Source organism: Rhinatrema bivittatum, chromosome 14, assembly GCF_901001135.1.
Source record: "Rhinatrema bivittatum chromosome 14, aRhiBiv1.1, whole genome shotgun sequence".
Classification (NCBI taxonomy): Eukaryota; Metazoa; Chordata; class Amphibia; order Gymnophiona; family Rhinatrematidae; genus Rhinatrema; species Rhinatrema bivittatum.
In genome coordinates, this window is record NC_042628.1 from 24,743,693 (window position 1) to 24,761,512 (window position 17,820).

A 17,820-nucleotide genomic window follows, 5' to 3' on the forward strand; every position below is an offset into this window, starting at 1 on the left:
TCCTTCAGTTCTCAGCAGTAAAACTAAGTAGCTGTTGCTTGTTATTCAGCCTGGGATTTGGGTAGCCAGAGATGAGCCACTGTTATGCTAATGGGCAATTGTAACAAGTTTAGCTTCTGCCAGCAGTATGAGGTGATATAAAGTGTAAACACAATTTGTCAAAATCGGTCATCAGTCTCTCCCCTCAATCCACTGCTTTTGTTTTTAATATAAGATAAGGCAGACTATCAATTTGAGACATCACTAACCATTTTCCTTGATTGAAAAAAAAATGCAATAGGGCTAAGAATATTTTCCCCATCATATTCATTTACAGTTACCACTTACAGGTCTTCACCTGCCATCTTAGGGCGTTTGTGTATGGGTTGTTTTTTTTTTTTTTTTAAATACAAAAAATAGGCAAAAATTGAACTTCGCTTCGTCATCGTTTGTTGTGGGCTACAGGTTCATTGTTGTCACGGTCTTCACCCTCTAGCGCGTTGCAATATTGGGATGGTGTGGAAGACGGAGGAATGCAGCCGAAAGTGTGAATGCTGTACGGGTCAACAGGAGGGACCAGGGTAAGTGACTCCACACTTAAAGCGTCTGTATTGGCGTCGGAGATTAAAGAAATGGTAGGCTGTTGTGCTGGAATCAGGCTGGGGCACAAGTTTACTTTTTCTACCTCGGATTTCTTTACAGAACTCTTTCGAGATTTAGTGTCAACAGATTGAGTTTCGTCCACAAACTCCACCTGGTTGGGGAAGGTTAGTTGAGGCTGTTCTGAAGGTGAAGGAGCATCTGGTAAAGCAAACAGACATAGAGGGATGTCAGCATTTTGTTACGGACAAAATCCCATTAAAAGCAAGATTACACACATATTTTAGCTAATGATACCATCTTGGCCAAAGCAGCTACTACTGCTAGGCAGGAGAGAAAAGAGAGAATTAATACAAGGCATAATAAAAAAAAAAAAATACTAAAAATAAATAGACAAACCAAGGGACACAATGATCAGTATAATCCGATTTCAGGGAAATCAGCCATTGTACTTTAAAGGCAATAGGAAAACTATTTCCAGTTTCCCCTCTTGTGTTTTGCCGGGCAGGGACATCTTGCCGACTGCTCTGTTCCTGCCTGTTAAATCAATTATTTTTCATCGCACCTCTGCTTGTATCTTTTCTGCTCTGCTCCTTAACAGGTCCCTCTTCTTGGCTGTTCGTATTCCTGGAACACGCTGTACAGCTCCAGTCTCTATGAGCACTGCTGCCTTCAAGGCTCAGTTTAGTTACAGCACAGCACGGACGAATCAAAGAAAGACTCTCAGCGGTAGCTTTCAGGGAACTGATGTCACACTGAACACCCCGACAACAGCGACTGCTTAGGAAAGGTGGTAAATCCAAGGTCAAACCAAAGACAATACAAGCTGCTTTTACAGAAAACACCCAAGCACGAACATGACAAAGGTCAAAACAGGATGACATAAAAAAAACATAATGTAGAAACATCATGTTCCTATCACATTTAAAATACACTTAATTTTGGTGATAAATTTCCCAGTGAACTAACAAAAGCATGAAGAGGGGGGGGAAATAAACCCCCGAAACAATAAATCTACAGAGCCTTTCAGCTGCATCCATGTACACACTGGACTGTTTCTCCTGCTTCTTGGACTTTGTGTGTGAACAGGCGACAAACAGCAAAAAACCCAATCTGCATTACTGAAGCCTTTCTCCAGCGAAATAAACAACAACAAACATTTTAGAGCAAATAGGAGGCTCTTACTCCTATTAAAAAGTGGCTGGGATTTATATTTTTAATTCAAATGTAATTATGTAAGCACCTCTTGTATATTTTTGCAGGTGTAGGCGATACACACAGGCCTAATGCTTTTTGGTTGCGTCAGAAATTAGATTAAAACAGCATCTCATAAACAGTCCAATAGGTATGATTACACAACCTTCACAATTAAGAGGTGGACAGCTCCTAAAAAGGCCATGTGCTTGTCTAGAGCTGCAAAACAAAACAATGGGTCTTATTTATCCAGGACTGACTCCCATTCAATGCCCAAGGGAAACAAAAAAAGCCTTTGATATTATTGGATCCCATGTATTTAACTGCAGAGGTTTGTTTGTTTTTTTTTTTGTCAATAGTCAACAGGCTTAAATGTTTAGACTGAAGATGCCCAGTTTCAGAATCTCCTTTCAGTTTCATTATCGTTCTGTTAAGCTTGTAGAAAAAAAAAGGCAAAATAAAGACATAAGAGGAAAAGAGTCAGAGTGGATGGAGTGCATGGACCGAGAAAGGGGAAAACTTTGGAGAGGGAAGGGGAACATTAGGATTCAGCTCTCTCCTCCCAGTCAGAAAATCTTCCATTATTTCTAATGGTTTTAAGTTTTACTGCAAGAGGATTTTTTTTTTTTTTACTTCTGAAAACTGCTGATCTGCTGTCAGGCCGAGCAGCCCCCCAGGGCAAAGTTACTAGAAATGGCACCTGCAGCCTCTGCGGTTTCTTAATATTCTTAAGAAAAGTGAGGAGGAAATGAACAGACAAAAAAAAAAAAAAGCCACCTTTGTACATAATCAGGCATCTTAATTCGCAGAAACTGCTGCGCGAACGTAGGAGACAACAGACAAGAAAGAACAGAACGAAACCAAGCGCGGGTTTCTTTGATTTTTTTCAAGGGAAACCCTGGACGTCAAACACATTCTTCTGCTTTGGGCTTTCTGCGGTGGCAGAATGGTTTAAAGCTCGGGGGTCTTTCGCGTGTGGTGTGTCTTGCTTGCACCCCCCCTCCCAGAGCTCACCGCGCCTGCTTTCAATTAGCGCATTATACGATCTCTACTTTTACAGGAATCCCAGGGGCACTTCCCTTGCGTTGACTGCAAAAAGCTGGCCGAGTTGAAATGGTCCCTCGGGGTGGAAAACTAAAATACCCAAGGAGGAGAAATAAACACTTTAGTACAATCTTATTTTCTCTATAATTTTTAGGACTTTCTTCCTGATGCCCCCTGCCAACCTCCATTCCAGTAAGCCACTCACAGATTCAGCAGGGGACTTGAACACAATTGGGGCAAAGAGAGCAGGAGCATCCAGCAGAAAGCAGCTTGCTCGATAAATCAGCTTCTCTCTGTGTACCTCGGTGAGTCAAGAGGATGCACTCTGGGCTCAGAAGTCAGTTATGTTTTAGATTGTCAGGCACAATTCTGGGATGCATACATTTGTCAGAAAGTGATTTTCTCCATCATTCAAGGCATTCTTCCAGAAATACACACTCAGATGCAGTATGATCCCCTACTGGAGAGCTGCAGCTGACATGCACAGGCCTCTGCTAAGTTCATGGGGGACTGGATTACTGGCAGAGAGGAAACCAAATTGCCCTTGCTGCATGCCAAGATCTAAAGCCAGGGGTAGGCAACTCAAGTACAAGAGCCATAAGTAGATCTGGTTTTTTAGGAGATCCACAATGAATACTTATTAGATATATTTACATGTTTGGTCTAAGAGTTCATCAACATCACTTGGTTAACCTAAAAGATGGATATTTTTGTTTCACGGGTACTTGACTTTCCTACTGTCACCCCAAACCATACAGAAAACAAAGCTACTTACCTGTAAGAGGTGTTCAATGAAGACAGCACTGAATTGTAATATCATCTGATGGCACTAACACAGAGCACTTTTCCAGAGCTTTCCAGTAAAGACCTAAAAACCTTTCTGAACAGATAAGCAGTTCCTGTATCCCCCAGGACATGCCTCAGTTCTGTAATTCATCTAATGAACTCAACTCCAAAAGGGAAGAAAGGAGATACTGTGACTTGTGAACTTCTACCTTCAGAAAACACCTGTTACAGGTAAGCAACCTTGTTTTTTTCTGAAGGCAAGCCAATCACTAAAAGTATTATTTTCAGTCCCTTCTACCTTTCCTCTCCCCATCTCCCCTCTACCTTTCCTTGCAGACCATCTTACTTGCCCCTGTCGCAACAGATCTCTTTGAAGTGGAAAATAGAGAGGCGAGTCTGACAAAAGTCTCTGCAGATCTACATACCATGGCCTTCTGGACCAGTCAGAAGCACCATCTCCATATGCCTCTCGATCTTCTGAACCTACCTGCCCAACAAGGGCCATGAGGGGGATGGCATGCAGAAACTCGGCCACTCCTGCACTAGAGCATCGATGCCCAGAGACTTTGGATCTCGCCTACAACTGAAGAAATGAGGAACCTTCGCACTGCGTGATGTCGCTAACAACTCTAGATACAGTAGATCCCAGCAGCCCACTATGAGCTGGAACACTTCATCCATCAATTCCCATTCTCCTGGATCCAGACTCTGTCTGCTGAGAAAATCAGCTCTCACATTGCCTTTTTCCACAATCTGGGAGGCAGAGATCTCCTAGAAATAGACCAGCTTATAGTATAAGCAGAGGTACATTTCCTGCAACACTATTTGACTCTTGGTGCCTCCCTGCAATTGATGTAAGCCAGTGTCGTCGCATTGTCTGACATTACTCGGACCGCTTGACCCTGCAAGCGGTCGACAAAACACAGGCATGCCAACTGAACGGCACGCACTTCCAGACGAATGATGCTCCAGAGCGACTCCTCTGCACTCCATTGCCCCTGCACCATCAGCTCCTGACAGTGAGCCCAACCCTGAAGGCTTGCATCCGTCGTGAGCACCAGCCAGTCTGGAGCTTGCAAGTAAACTCCCTTCCTTAGATCTGCCTGCAACCACCATTTCAGTTGGATGCTGATCTCTACTGGTAACTGAAATCATATCAAGCAGTCGTGAGGCTGTGGACTCCACCGTGCAAGCAGTGTGAGCTGAAGAGGACAGATATGTGCCCTTGCCCATGGAACCACCTCTAGGGTGGCTGCCATCAAACAGAGTACCTGCAGGTAAGACTATACCATCGGGCGAAATGCTATCAATAGTCGCACCTGAGCCATCAGATTCTGAATGTGGATCTCTGGCAGAAAAACCCTGCCTTGCTTCATGTCAAAATGAATACCCATATACTCCAGCATCTGAGACGGCTGTAAATTGCTCTTGACAAAGTTCATCATCTGACCTAACTCCTGCTACCTTGCATGAGGCTTGAAGAATCTCTTTCAAGCTTTTGGCCCAAATTAGGCAATCGTCTAGGTACGGGTGGACCAGAATGCCATCCTCTCTCAATGCTGCCACTACCACCACCATGACCTTTGAGAAGGTTCTGGGTGCTGGTGGCCAAACCGAAGAGTAGTGCTCGAAACTGATAATAATCACCCCAAAACGGCGAACCGCAGAAACCATTGATGTTCCAGTCAAATGGGAATATGTAGATATGTCTCTGATAAATCCAGAGACATAAGAAACTCCCCCGACTATTCTGCCAATATTACTGAGCGTACGGTTTCCATGCAGAAACGAGTCACTCACAAATGGTGATTGACTCCTTTTAAGACCAGAATGGGTCAGAAAGAATCATCCTTCTTGGGCACAATGAAATAAATGGAATAATGGCCCATATTTTCTTGTGATTTGGGCACTGGAATCACAGCCCACAAGCTCAGGACCCTCGACAATGTAGTCTCCACTGCCTGCCTTTTTTGCAGGGAGGTGCAGGGAAACTCCATGAAGATGTCCCGAGGAATGCTGAGAAAGTCCAGAGAATAGCTGTACCTTATCACCTCCAGAACCCACTGGTTTAACATAATCCTGACCCATCTCCAATAAAACAGAGATAGACGACCCCCTAGCTCCTGCTCCAGGAAGGGGGTCAGAAGGCACTGCTACCTGAGCCTACACTTGCCTGGGCCGAAAGGACTAAGACCCACCCAAAGGTCTAGCCATATGAGAAGCCGCTCCTCTGTAGAGTCAAAAACGCCTAGTATAGCCTCTCATGCCAAATGAGCGTGGTGCCTGCTTCTTATCCTCTGGCAACCAAGGAACCTGAGACTCACTCCACTTATTGGCCATTTTTTCCAATTCACTCCCAAATAAAAGTGATCCTTTAAAAGGCAATTTCGTAAGATCAGTAGTCTCATTGATCTTCTGAGATAGAAGTAAGCAAGCGCGAGCTACCAGGGAGCAGCAAGAGGCTATCTGCAAATTCATTACTACTGCCTCAAAGACCTGCTTAAGGATCGCCTCAATTCTCCTATCCTGAACATCCTGCAATGCCACTCCTCCTTCTATTGGAATGGTCATCTGCTTGGTGACAGAACACACCAGCGCATCCACTTTCAGAAAACGTAATTGCTCTCTCACCACTGGATCCAGGGTAGGGGCATCGCAAGGCAGAAGGTGCCTAGGGCACATAATACCCTTGCACGAGCTCTGGATCCTTGACATATGGTGGTGCCTTCTGCCCAAGAGACTGTTATGCCAATTAGCATTCACTCATGCAAGACAAACAGGTTTATGACTGACTGATGTCTTTAAACTAGAATGAAGTCACATATACTAGTCCCTTAAAGCAGCATTTCAACATCAACAATTTTAAAGTTGGCTTTGTTGAAATGCATTGCTGTGGGCATGCAATACTATATTACTTATGAAAAAAACATGTTTTTTTTTTTCCCAATTTTGAGCAAGTACACACCAGAACTCAGTTTCCACCCTGACACAACTCTAAGCCATTGCTAGACCAATCTGTGAACTACTCTCTGAATGAACTGAGCAAAGGGGTGATAGTATGGTTAGAAGGATGGAACTCATAACCTGCCTCTGAATTATGGAGAAAATACATTTTATGAAATAGACATTTTGTCCTTTGAAAGAACAAACATGGTTATATCTTTCTGCATTTCAACATAAGTGACAATTGAGTCATCTACAATATTGTACTGCTTCAAGCATGTATGTTGGGTTTATTGCTAACGTAGTAAGGTTAAATGCAATCAGTAATTACAGAGCATGTTAATTCACACTGTTCCTTTTCTTAAATGGTAAAAGGCTTCTTTATGCTTGACTAATATGTCAACTAAAATGAAGGTAGATGCTAAACTTCCAATATGATAATGTGGTAGCCTTAATTTAGAGGTAATTCTGAGTACTCTATTAATCTGATTAGTTTACACACTGCAGTTAAAAACTTGGTTTAGGATTAATCTGCAAGCAGGTAACATTCTCTGTAAATGTTCTTAACTGATATGGTTAACGTAATGTTAATTTGAGGTTAAAATGTTATAAAAGTTGCATCTATCAATAGTTAACAGACTTCAAAACTGGTAGCTGCATAGAGACACCTCAGCAGAAAACCACTGCATAGCACAACACCTCTGTGAAATACATCTCACATGAAAACTGCAGGGGCTTCCAGAAACTTGAGCTTAAGTCTTGGACGACTATGCGAGTAGCTTTCTGGGCCTTTACCTAAGGTCAGGCATCATCCAAATGTAAATCAACCTTCTACACCGTGGCTTCAATCTCATTGTGCTTGAAAAATAATCCCTATGTTGAGAGGGTCTGTAGAATGTTACCCATGCTATTCCGGCCTGTAGTGATTAAGAGCCCTAACTCAACTATAAGGAGATCTTTGATGATACTTGAGACTATATTCAGGAGGAACATCTGCATGACTTACCACACGTTTTTTCTGTGGGCTGAGTGGAAGGTCAAGATTAAAAAAACAACAAAACCAAAACCAAGGTCTCGGTGGCCCATCCCATTTCACGGCCTATGAATCAACGAAAGGAGGGCCATGGAGCTTGCAAGTAAAAACTAAGGAAATGTTTGAATGAACTTGTGATTTTAAAGGCGGAGAGAGGAGGTTAGGTCCAGGACAAAAAATAACGTACCTCACCTTCCACAATTTAAGGCTGATAGATCTGCAGATAAAATATTTTGACTAACTCCTATAATCCCAAGCCAAAGAGGAAAAACTTGTTACATCCATCGAAACAGGAAGTAGTGACATGTGTGGAAGGAAGCTAAGGGGGCGGGTCACTGGGGAGGCTTCTGTGGATTCTCCACCCTCTTTTCACTTTTATGCTGGGGGTTCCTCCCACACTATCAAGAACAGGTTGCCTGCATGGAAGAAAACTAGACTGAATTCCTAGAGGTACTCCAATGGCTCTTTTTTCCTTCGGGCTCACAGATAATATTGAATGGATAGGAATCTAAAGCATCTCATTTTTAGCTTTATTAGGTTTCACTGTTAACTATTTGGGACAAAGCAGACAATATGGAAAAGGTGCCAATTAAATCATTCAGAAAATAGAAGGAGAATGCACTAGAGCAGGAAAGGCAAGATCAAGGCACATGGTTAAAATTACATGCTTAGCAAAACACTAAAAAAAAAGAGTAGCAAAATAGAAATAACTAAGATAGTTATAAAGATTCTTCTTATTAATACATGCAACTTACTGTAGCAAAACAGTACACAATGAGAAAAGTTTGGAAAAGATGAATTATTTATCAGTATCAACCCACAAAACATAAGCTCTGTTATTAGGATTTCCTTTGAATTATTTTTCAATTCATTGGCTTTCCAGCTAATCTCTTTCTTAATACTTTAGCATCTGGGGTTTTACAGCTGTTTTATCGCGCTCATGTGTGGTTTTTTTTTTTTTTACATCATCCATATCTAAAGTTCATTCTCCCTAACTAAAGTAAAGCCAGAATAAGTGTATGATGCATCGCCATTCTTCACCTATTAGTTTCATGAATGTCAAAAACCTTATGGCCCGATTTTAAAAAGGCCACATGCGTAAAAAGCGGGGGTTATGTGCATGGCTGGGCCTTGTGTGTGCTGTGTGCATTTTTAGAAGGGGCCTGGCCATGTGCGTAACCCCTGTTATGCGCCAAAGTGCCGGGCCCTGCAAAAGGGGCAGGCCAGGGGGCGAGCCAGAAGAGCGCCATTAGCCGCTGTCCCGGGGAAGCGCATGCCAGCAGCCGGCCGGCGCCCGGAGATGACTTCTGCTCCCGGGGAGCCGCAAGTATTAAAATAAAAAAATTATTAAATAAATAGGGTTAGGATAGGGGTCAGGAAAGAGGGATAGGAAAGTTCCCTCCCAGTCCGCTCCTTAATTGGAGCGGACTGGGAGGGAACCGGGGGGAGGCCCGATTGCGTCACCGGGCCGTCCGTTGCTAAAATTCCCCCTCCCGCACATGCGCACGCGGATTTTAAAATCCGGTGCACATGTGCGCGCAGCTATCGGATTTTAACAAATGTGGGCGCTGGCACGTGCATGTTATAAAATCGGCGTGCCCACGTGTGCTCGCGCGCGTCTCAAAATCGACCCCTAAATGTGCTGGGAAGCCCATAATATACATAGATGTGCTTAATTTGTATAGGATAGGTACAATTTAAAGAAACAAATGTGAGGTAATGTGCAGATATATAGTAAGCCTGAAATTGGATCTGGTTGGGGAATATTTGCTAACTAATAAATATGTTTTCTATGGCTTTCAGTAGCTGTAATGTAGAAGTTCCTGAAATAAAAAGGCTCATCAAGGGCAGTGAAATGCACGGAGATGACTGAGGTGCTAGAGGATATCACACTTGGAGTGAGGGCACATTGACAGCTATGTTGTGGCTCTCAATCGACTTGGAAGGCTCTATTTCATCTGAAAGGTGTGTCTCAAAATGTGGTCTGGCGATCTGGCTGTTAAAATATAAGATCATTTATGGGATCATCATCCAACTCCTGCACACTTGCCAATTAATGCCAAGCAGTGATGGATAGTTTGAGTCGGTCCTGTTTTTCTGGCCTCCCATTTTGAGATTTGTAGCTCTTACCATACTGTCCAAAAGCCGAAATCTCAGGATGCTTACAGGGAGGAGGGGGACGGGACATTTTGTTTGCCATGAGATAGTTGCCTGGAGATTGTGCTTAGTGACTTGAAGTTAGCTGGAAGCTCTGATTGTCCTATATTTCACTGAAATCTAACACAATTACCCTGTGCTTCAGCTCAGCCGCTATTAAAAATGTTCTGGGAACTTGCAGTACTTTCCTTACTCAGCAAGTAAAGCTCAAAAGGAAAACAACGTGCAGGACAAAACTAAGAGCAGAGATCTGACTTTTCCTGTTTACATTAATCTGTTATGAGGGTTGATACTAATCTGGGTACAGGATACTTGCATCTTAGTGGCTGCTGTTAGCATGGAGGTAGACCAGGACTATGCTGTACCCCATATTGTGGGCTCGTGAAATCTGATGGAGAAACCTGCCTGAATTGATTTTGTGCGAGTTGCTGACACAGCTGCTGCTTGCAGGCCTAAACCCAGTGTCCGCCGTGACCGTCAGCCTCCGACAGACTAAACACACGTCGTCGTCCTTTCCTGCCAGACCTTACTAAAGGAAAACACAGCGACAGATCATAGGAAGGCTTTTAACAGTGGGACAGGGAGAGGGATAACAGGGGAAGAACACAGAGGATAAATGTACAGTGACAAAAAGGCAGACTGAATATCATCGCATAACAACTGGTACTCTAGTAAGAAATTACAACTTTCTTGGGTCAACTGAACGCAAACTGCAGTACTCATGATTGCCTGAGTACCATTTTAATTTGCAATTATTTTTTCTCTCTTAAAAAGATGATATGCACATATAGCAAATGAATCTTTAAGGAAAATTGTTTCCAAGCTACACATATACATAATTGAGGGCTTTAAGAATTCCAAATAGCTATTTAAATAAACAGTGCAAACCAGCAATTAAACAGCAGCTATACACTTAGGGCATCATGATGTGTCGGTAACGAAGTAAGGTCAAAGGGTGAAGATACATGCTCCTTCGGCAACAAAAGAGTCACCATTTGACAGTGATTACTTGAAAAGGACTCTACTTCTGCTTGCTTTCTGGGTCATAATTTAGATTGAACCATCTCACCCAGACGTGTTGGCTGCAGCCCACCAGCGTGTACAGCTGTTGCACATCTAGAGAAAAGGTTTATGTACTGGGTTCCATGGCATCTATCCCCATATTCAGAGCAGGTTTCTCGTAGTTTCTATGGTTATGATGTAAGCCGCTGAACATGGGTTGTCCAATGTACTCGGAAGTTAAAAACTTTTAAATAAACAAATATTCATGTTGGTCCTGGAGAAAGACTACGTCTTTTTTTACAGGTAGGTTTACCTTTTATTGGGACAACACAAGAATCATCCAAAGATCTTGTTGTGCATGATCTTTGAGACCACAGAGGGCCTTTGCTTCAGATGCTTGGTTTTTTTTAAATATTTGGAAGATTTATGACCGTGATGGGAATCATTTTGCAGATCAGATGCCAGAGAACTGCTGGGAGGCCATCATTGGAAAGACTTCATTCATTTTAAATTAGGAGCTCTACTTGAAAAGTACGACTAAAACTGGTCTTGTGCACCAATTTGGCCATCGTTCTAAAGATTGCGTTTCACAACTAAAATAATTTTCTAAAACATTTCAAAGTATTTTGAAAATGTACATAGCACACGTATAGTCTTAGTGTAAAATGTTTGACTGAAGTTCTCGCTGCCTAGATTACTGAAGATTTAATAGCCTATGTGAATGATAAAGTAGGCAAGGTCCTCGGTTCGACACCTGAGTCAGAACTATCCCTCCCTAGATCATCTGGGGCCGGGGGTGCAGCGTTCACGGCCCCCGGGCGGGAGTCACGTTTATGGGCGATACCTGGTGGCTGGATTGAGGAAGGAGCCCTGGTACGTGGCTCCCAGACCAGGCCCTTGACTGCAGTAACCAGACGGGTGGTGGATGCCTGGAATGCCCCACTGGAGGAAGTGGTGAAGACAAAAATGGTAAACTTTAAAAAGCACAGAGGATCTTAGTGGGAACTGAATGGTAATGAAGCACTGGGGTAACTTGCACAGAGTGGCAGTTAGAGTCCAATACAGCAGTGATAAGACTGCACAATGCTTCCTAGAAGGCATGGGGCATCCTACACGGAGCAGCAGTTACAACCCTAAAAGAAAGACACACAACGGGAGTGGGCATTGGATTTCATTTGGGAATTTGGTCTACTTTGAGTAGATGTTCACACAATTGCTACTGGGCAGACTGGGTGGGCTATTTTGGTCTTTATCTGCCATCATTTTCTATTTTACTGGGAGAGGGAGGGGGGGAAATATATAAAATAAGGGAAAAACCCTTGTGTAGTTGTGAATGGAGGTTCATGGAGCTAAGATCCCAGCCCTGTTCTGACTGAGATGGCAGGGCTTAGGAGCAGGAGGAAACTGTCAAGTCCCCGCCTCACCAACACCAAAAAAAGAAAAAAGCCCCCAAAGTATTCTCATTTATATTGTAATTTTTCCATAGCTAAATAGAACAGCAAGCCCTTCTGAATTTAAGAGAGATTTGTGTGGATTACAAATGACACTTACACAGATTGCTCCAGATTTTATGCGCTTAAAAGTAAAATTTCAAAGTCATAATTCATTATTTCTCTGCATTTTTTTGTAAAATAAAACTAAAAAATGCTGCTTGTACAAGTATTCAAGCCGTGTGCTGTGGAAGCTCCAAGTTTACATAGATGAAAGATATTGCCCTAACAATTGGCCTCTGCCTCTGAATCATTAAAAAAGCTCAGCTTTCCTGGATAAAAGACTCCCAAATTCCAGTACCATTGGTCAGACTGTGAATCTGAAGAAAAGCTGTGAAAATGAAGACCAAAGAGCATTCTAAGGAAATTAAAGAAAGTTATAGACCTGCACAAGATAGGAAAAGGCTACAAAACAATATCCTAAGTGCTTGGATATCCCAGTGAGGAAATGGAAGCTGCATCCTACCACCCAGACACTGCTTAGACAAGGCTGTCCCTCAGAACTCAGCATCGGAGCAAGGAGGAGACTTGTGAAGGAAGCCAGAGAGGCCAACAATCACTTTTAAGGAGCTACAGCGTTCAGTGGCTGAGACTGGAGTGGAGGCGCAGCAGTCAACCATATCAAGAGCTCTGCATACAACTGGCCTGCATGAGAGGGTGGCTAGAAAGAAGCCATTACTGAAGAAAAACCACATCAAAGCATATCTGTAGCTTGCCAGAAAGAATCAGTGAGACAGCTAAAATGTGGGATAAGGTTTTGTGGACAGGAGACAAAAATGAAGCTTTTTGGCCAAAATTCAAAATGCAATGGGTGATGTAAACCTAACACTGCTCATTCCTCAACAAAAATCATCCCAACAGTAAAGTATAGGGGTGGCAGCATCATATTGTGGGGATGCTTTTCCTCAGCGGGGAGTGGACATCTTGTTAGAATTTAAGGACAGATGGATGGGGCAACATTCAGGGAGATACTGCAAGACCACCTGCTTCAGTCTGCTAAAAAAAAAATATTAAAACTTGGGGGGGAGTTCATCTTTCAACAGGACAATGATCCCAAGCACAAGGTCAAAGTAACACGCGTGGTCGAACAGAAAGGTGAATGTTCTACAATGGTGAGGTCAAAGTCCAGGTCTCGGTCCAACTGAGAATCAGTGGCACTATTTGAAAATTGCAGTCCATAAGCGTCATCCAACCAGTCTGAACCACCTGGAGCAAATGAGCCAGGAAGAATGGGTAAAAATCATTCCCAAGCAGTGTGCACAGCTGGTAGAAACCTATCCCAACCGAGTTAAAGCTGCTATTGCAGCAAAAGGTGGTTCTACCAAGTACTAGTCTGAAGGGGTTGAATACTTTTGCAAGCAGCATTTTTCAGTCTTTATTTTACAAAAAATGCAGAGAAATAATTGTGACTTGAAAATTTACTTTTAAGAGCATACTGGTTTGCAGTACACATTCTGTCTGGAACAGCTGTGTAAGTGTCATCTGTAATCCATACAAATCTGCTGACATTTTAGAGGGGGGGGGGGGGGGTGTCGAATACTTTTGCAAGTCACTGTATTATGTTATCGCTCCCATTAACTGAAATTATCACACATTTTACAAATGGTCGGTGCCCAATTGAAAAAACAAAAAGGATGTCCCCCGTATAATTCCGTCCATAAATTCACATTCCTGGCAGACTATTAGCAGTGCAATAAGCTGGGTAAAAAGAAATAACCAAGAAAGAATTACAGTTTATGAACAGAATATTGGATCTTGCCACATTAAAGCAATGGAATAAAACTGCAAGGGAAGCTTAAATGCAAAGCTTCAAGATTATGAAGCCCTTTTATGCCAAACCCCTTTACCTTTGAAAGCAGCTAAAATTATCTTTCCTTTCCTACTGTCTGATCCAATAAAATGCCAAGCAAGATTCAACCTGCACATTAACAACCAGAATAACCACATACCCCTTACCGAGTCCTGCCAAGGTCTGCCTTCAACATTTCTGCAAGACAGATGAAAAAGGCTCAGGAAAAGCGAGGCTCGTTAAAAAGAAGTACTGCAAGAACAGAAGCTGTACAATTTTTTTTTATTGAGTATTTTATTAATTAGAATGCCATAAACATGGCAAGAAAAGTCAGGAGAATATATATACAGTAACAAGTAATAATCAAGTTACACAAAAAGATAAAAAAACCCAACATATCTCCCAAAATAACCATGGACCACAATAGAGGGGTGGACTTTAAAGGCAAGGGAGAGCTAAAAGTAACATTTTAAGGGAAAAAAAGCATTAACTTGCTAGAAATCGGATCGTATGCATATTAACTAACGGAGATAACAGGTGCTGACAAAAGGGATTTCTTCTGGTCTAAAAAGAAATGAAGCTGGTCAGGAAGGAAAATATAATCTCCGTTTCCAGCACATGAAACCACACATTTGCACGGGTATCTGAGAAGACAAGCAGCCCCCAAAGAAACAACTTCCTGACGCATTACAAGAAAAGGTTTCCTTCTCTCTTGAGCCGTTCTAACCACATCTGGATAAATCCAGACACAGTTCCCATAAAAATGAGCTTGAGCTTTACAAGCAGACTATTGCAAAATCTTGCTCCAACACAAACGATACCAATAGAGTCTGTCCTTCCACAACCTCTTCCCGTGAACTTTCCAATACTGCAGACACATCTGATGGTGGCTCTGGGTAGCGAGTCTCTTCTCTTCTGGCCACATGTATCAGCCCGCAAACCAAGAACTTCAACAACATATTTCTTTCAACGTATCTCTAACGGGAGTCCCAAGAAGCTTACGAAAACTTAAAACCTGCAGATTTAAAGGCCTTGAAAAGTTTTCCAACTGTTCTGTCTTCCAATGAATAGAATTCCTATCTTGTATTAAAACCGTATTCACCTTTTGAATTTCTTATACACATTTTTCTCCTCTTTGCCCAGCCAAGATTCTATTCCTTGAAGCCTCTGCGAATGGACTTCCCAAAGTTCTGATACTGTTTTTACTAACAAACCGAGGTCTGAAGCTAACTGAGGAGTCCACCCTCACCAGCACCGACCAAAGAAAGTCCAAAGAGATTTCGGCTGGCCTTACCAATGGCTGTAGGGAACGACTCTCAAGAGAAGAAGAAGAGAAATCACCGTGTGCAGCAAACAAGCCCAAACTCGGCATTTCTTGATTCCTTCCAACAAAGTGATCTTCTGAGCCAGGCAAATCTACTCCAGCTGCAGCTTCCTCCACCGGAGAACGAACTGCGTTATTCTCTCACTTCAACTCAGACGCTGCAACAAAGGAAGTGCCCGGCTGAAGTGGAAGGGAACACTCCAGGGGGCCAAGGCTAACATCCAGAGGATCAAGATGGTGTCTAGCGTTTGCTGCCCAGGGATAACCTCAGGTAAGGAGGGATACTCTCTGGGTTTCCCCTTTCTCTTCTGGGCCATCGAGAAGGAAATTGCGTAAGAAAAGGAGAAGTTCCAGAAAATGCTGCAGCCTAGCAAGCCGCCATCTTGGCTCCACCGCAAAGCTGTACAATTTTGATAGTTAGCAAGCACTAAGAATTACCATTTTGGCCCTGGTCTCAAAGTTAAGATGACCTAATTTCTGATGCTAAATTTAAAAAAAGCTTTATTGCAATATATACAAGAAACACTCCTTTGCTCCTGTGTAGCCTGCCTATGGCACTCCTTTTCCACTTCTGCCGTCCCCTGTATTTTTTCAGCTTCTACTGATCTCTTCAAGGGTCCATCTGACCGTTTCTCGCTTCTTGGCACTGCCTGGTCTACCTGACCGCTGTTGTCTTCATGGACCCAAGTGGCCACTTCTCTCTTCACACTCCTGTATGAGACTGATACTCTCTTCTCGGCTCTGCTAGGTCTGCCTGGTCTTCATGGCCCCACACGAGGCCCTTGCTCTTCCCAACCCTATGTACAGCCAATGCTCTCTTCCTGGCTGCTGCTGCCTCCTGTTTATCTTGCCTGCCCTGTGCAGGGCAGCTACCTTTGCCTCTGTTTCTTGCATCGAGCCACCTGAAAGCTGCTTTCTTCTCAGCACTGTGCAAAGCCACGGCTTTCTTTGCTGATCCACATGGGGCAACCAGGCCAACGTTTTCTCTTCAGAACTCCAAGAGGGGCTGCTCCATTTGCTGTTATAGGTTTAGGGTTTTCTTTGGAAAAGCACTTTAAAAAACTCCAAAACGTTTTCCTCTTATACTGGGTCAAGTTGGAGTTGCAAATTTGGTAAGAAGTGTTGTTATCCACGGACTCATTCTGTCGTCTTCAGTGTTTGCTGATCCAAAGGGGAGTCCTAAGATACCCCCTTTCTAAATGCAAAGTTAAATTGTGATTTTTGCTGCTATTCTCATACTTGCTATCTGTAAAGCTGCTAATGACCTTTGTTAATCTGCTGCTACTCTAATATACTGTAAGCCACTCTGGGTGAAATTTCATATTTGAAAAGGTGGGTAATAAGTCCAAATAATAAATAAATATAGTCATGTGCCCAGTCTCTCTCTCACTAAAGAGTAATGAAGTCTTTAGCTTCCAACCTTTAGGGCAAAACTGCAGTTCAGCCATTAGTTTGAAGAGCAGCTTGGTACAGGACTCTAATATGTTGTGTACAAATCTCCATCATACATTAGGACTAACTCTACCTCTCTGGTCCTGTTCCTGCTGGTCAATAGACTGCAGCAGTTTTCTGGCTTAATTTCTTCATAAGAACATAATCAATCTGCTGGTACTAAGCATTCATACACAAAATGAAGAATCCACAGATAACAGGAAATAAATGATATAGACTAATAATAAACAATTCATGTCGGAACAACGTCGGACTTTACCATTTTACCATCACAACGTCTGACTTTACCATTTTACCATCATTACTCTGAGGCTTGACGTCGGACATAAAGTTGCAAGTTAAGTACGACTTTGAAGTACATTTAGAGACTTTAAGTACATCGGGGCAGCTATACATTGCATAGCGCCTTTCATAAACAGCTCATTGAGACCAATGATTAAAAAAGAACCAAAGAAAAGCTTGCGCTACTAAAAGCTTACACCAGCTTAGCCGTTGGGCACCTAATTATGAGGTCACTGTGAGCTTTCCCACCTCCTATGTGTTTCAGGAATTGTTTATTATTAGTCGGTACTAAGCATTCGTCAGGATGTTGCACTTCAAAGATGACTTTGGATGCTCATAGCAAGCAGTAAACTCAGAAAACACTGCTGCTGTTGATAATAAAACAAAACCTCATATTCTACATTACTAAATTAGCATTCCACAAATGCTGATATTTCTTTTCAGACTCTGCTGAAGTTTCCTGAGCTTTTTTCCTGTTGTGTTAATTTCGCAGTACTCAGTACTGGAATGCCTGGCCTTTGGTCATTTCCATTTTTATACAAGTAAACCTGTTCTTTGCAGGGATGAAAGTTTTTTTTCTTGAGAAAATAAATTATTCTTTTTTTGACTCAGCAATTTCCTTCTGCTCCTTTATATTTCCAGTTCAATAGGAACCAGGGCTGAGATCTGGTGCCATGACCTTCAGTCAAAATCTTTCTCCAATCTTATACCACCTCCCAATTTCCTTTAGTCATTGCAATGAGGG

General features: G+C 42.6%; 1 protein-coding gene across 14 annotated transcripts in view; it reads right to left on the reverse strand.

The window, feature by feature from the left end:
* Positions 1–303: 303 nt before the first annotated feature.
* The window catches only part of CLEC16A (C-type lectin domain containing 16A), a 231,073-nt gene continuing 213,556 nt past the window's right edge, over positions 304–17,820 (reverse strand). For 12 of the 14 annotated variants that reach the window (XM_029576845.1, XM_029576846.1, XM_029576842.1 and 9 more), the window contains one exon: positions 304–780. In XM_029576845.1, coding sequence (XP_029432705.1) covers positions 422–780 — 359 coding nt within the window. In that variant the 3' untranslated portion in view covers positions 304–421. Of the gene's footprint in view, positions 781–10,141; positions 10,266–17,820 lie in introns of all 14 variants that reach the window. The other 2 variants (XM_029576848.1, XM_029576847.1) reach the window with 1 other exon arrangement.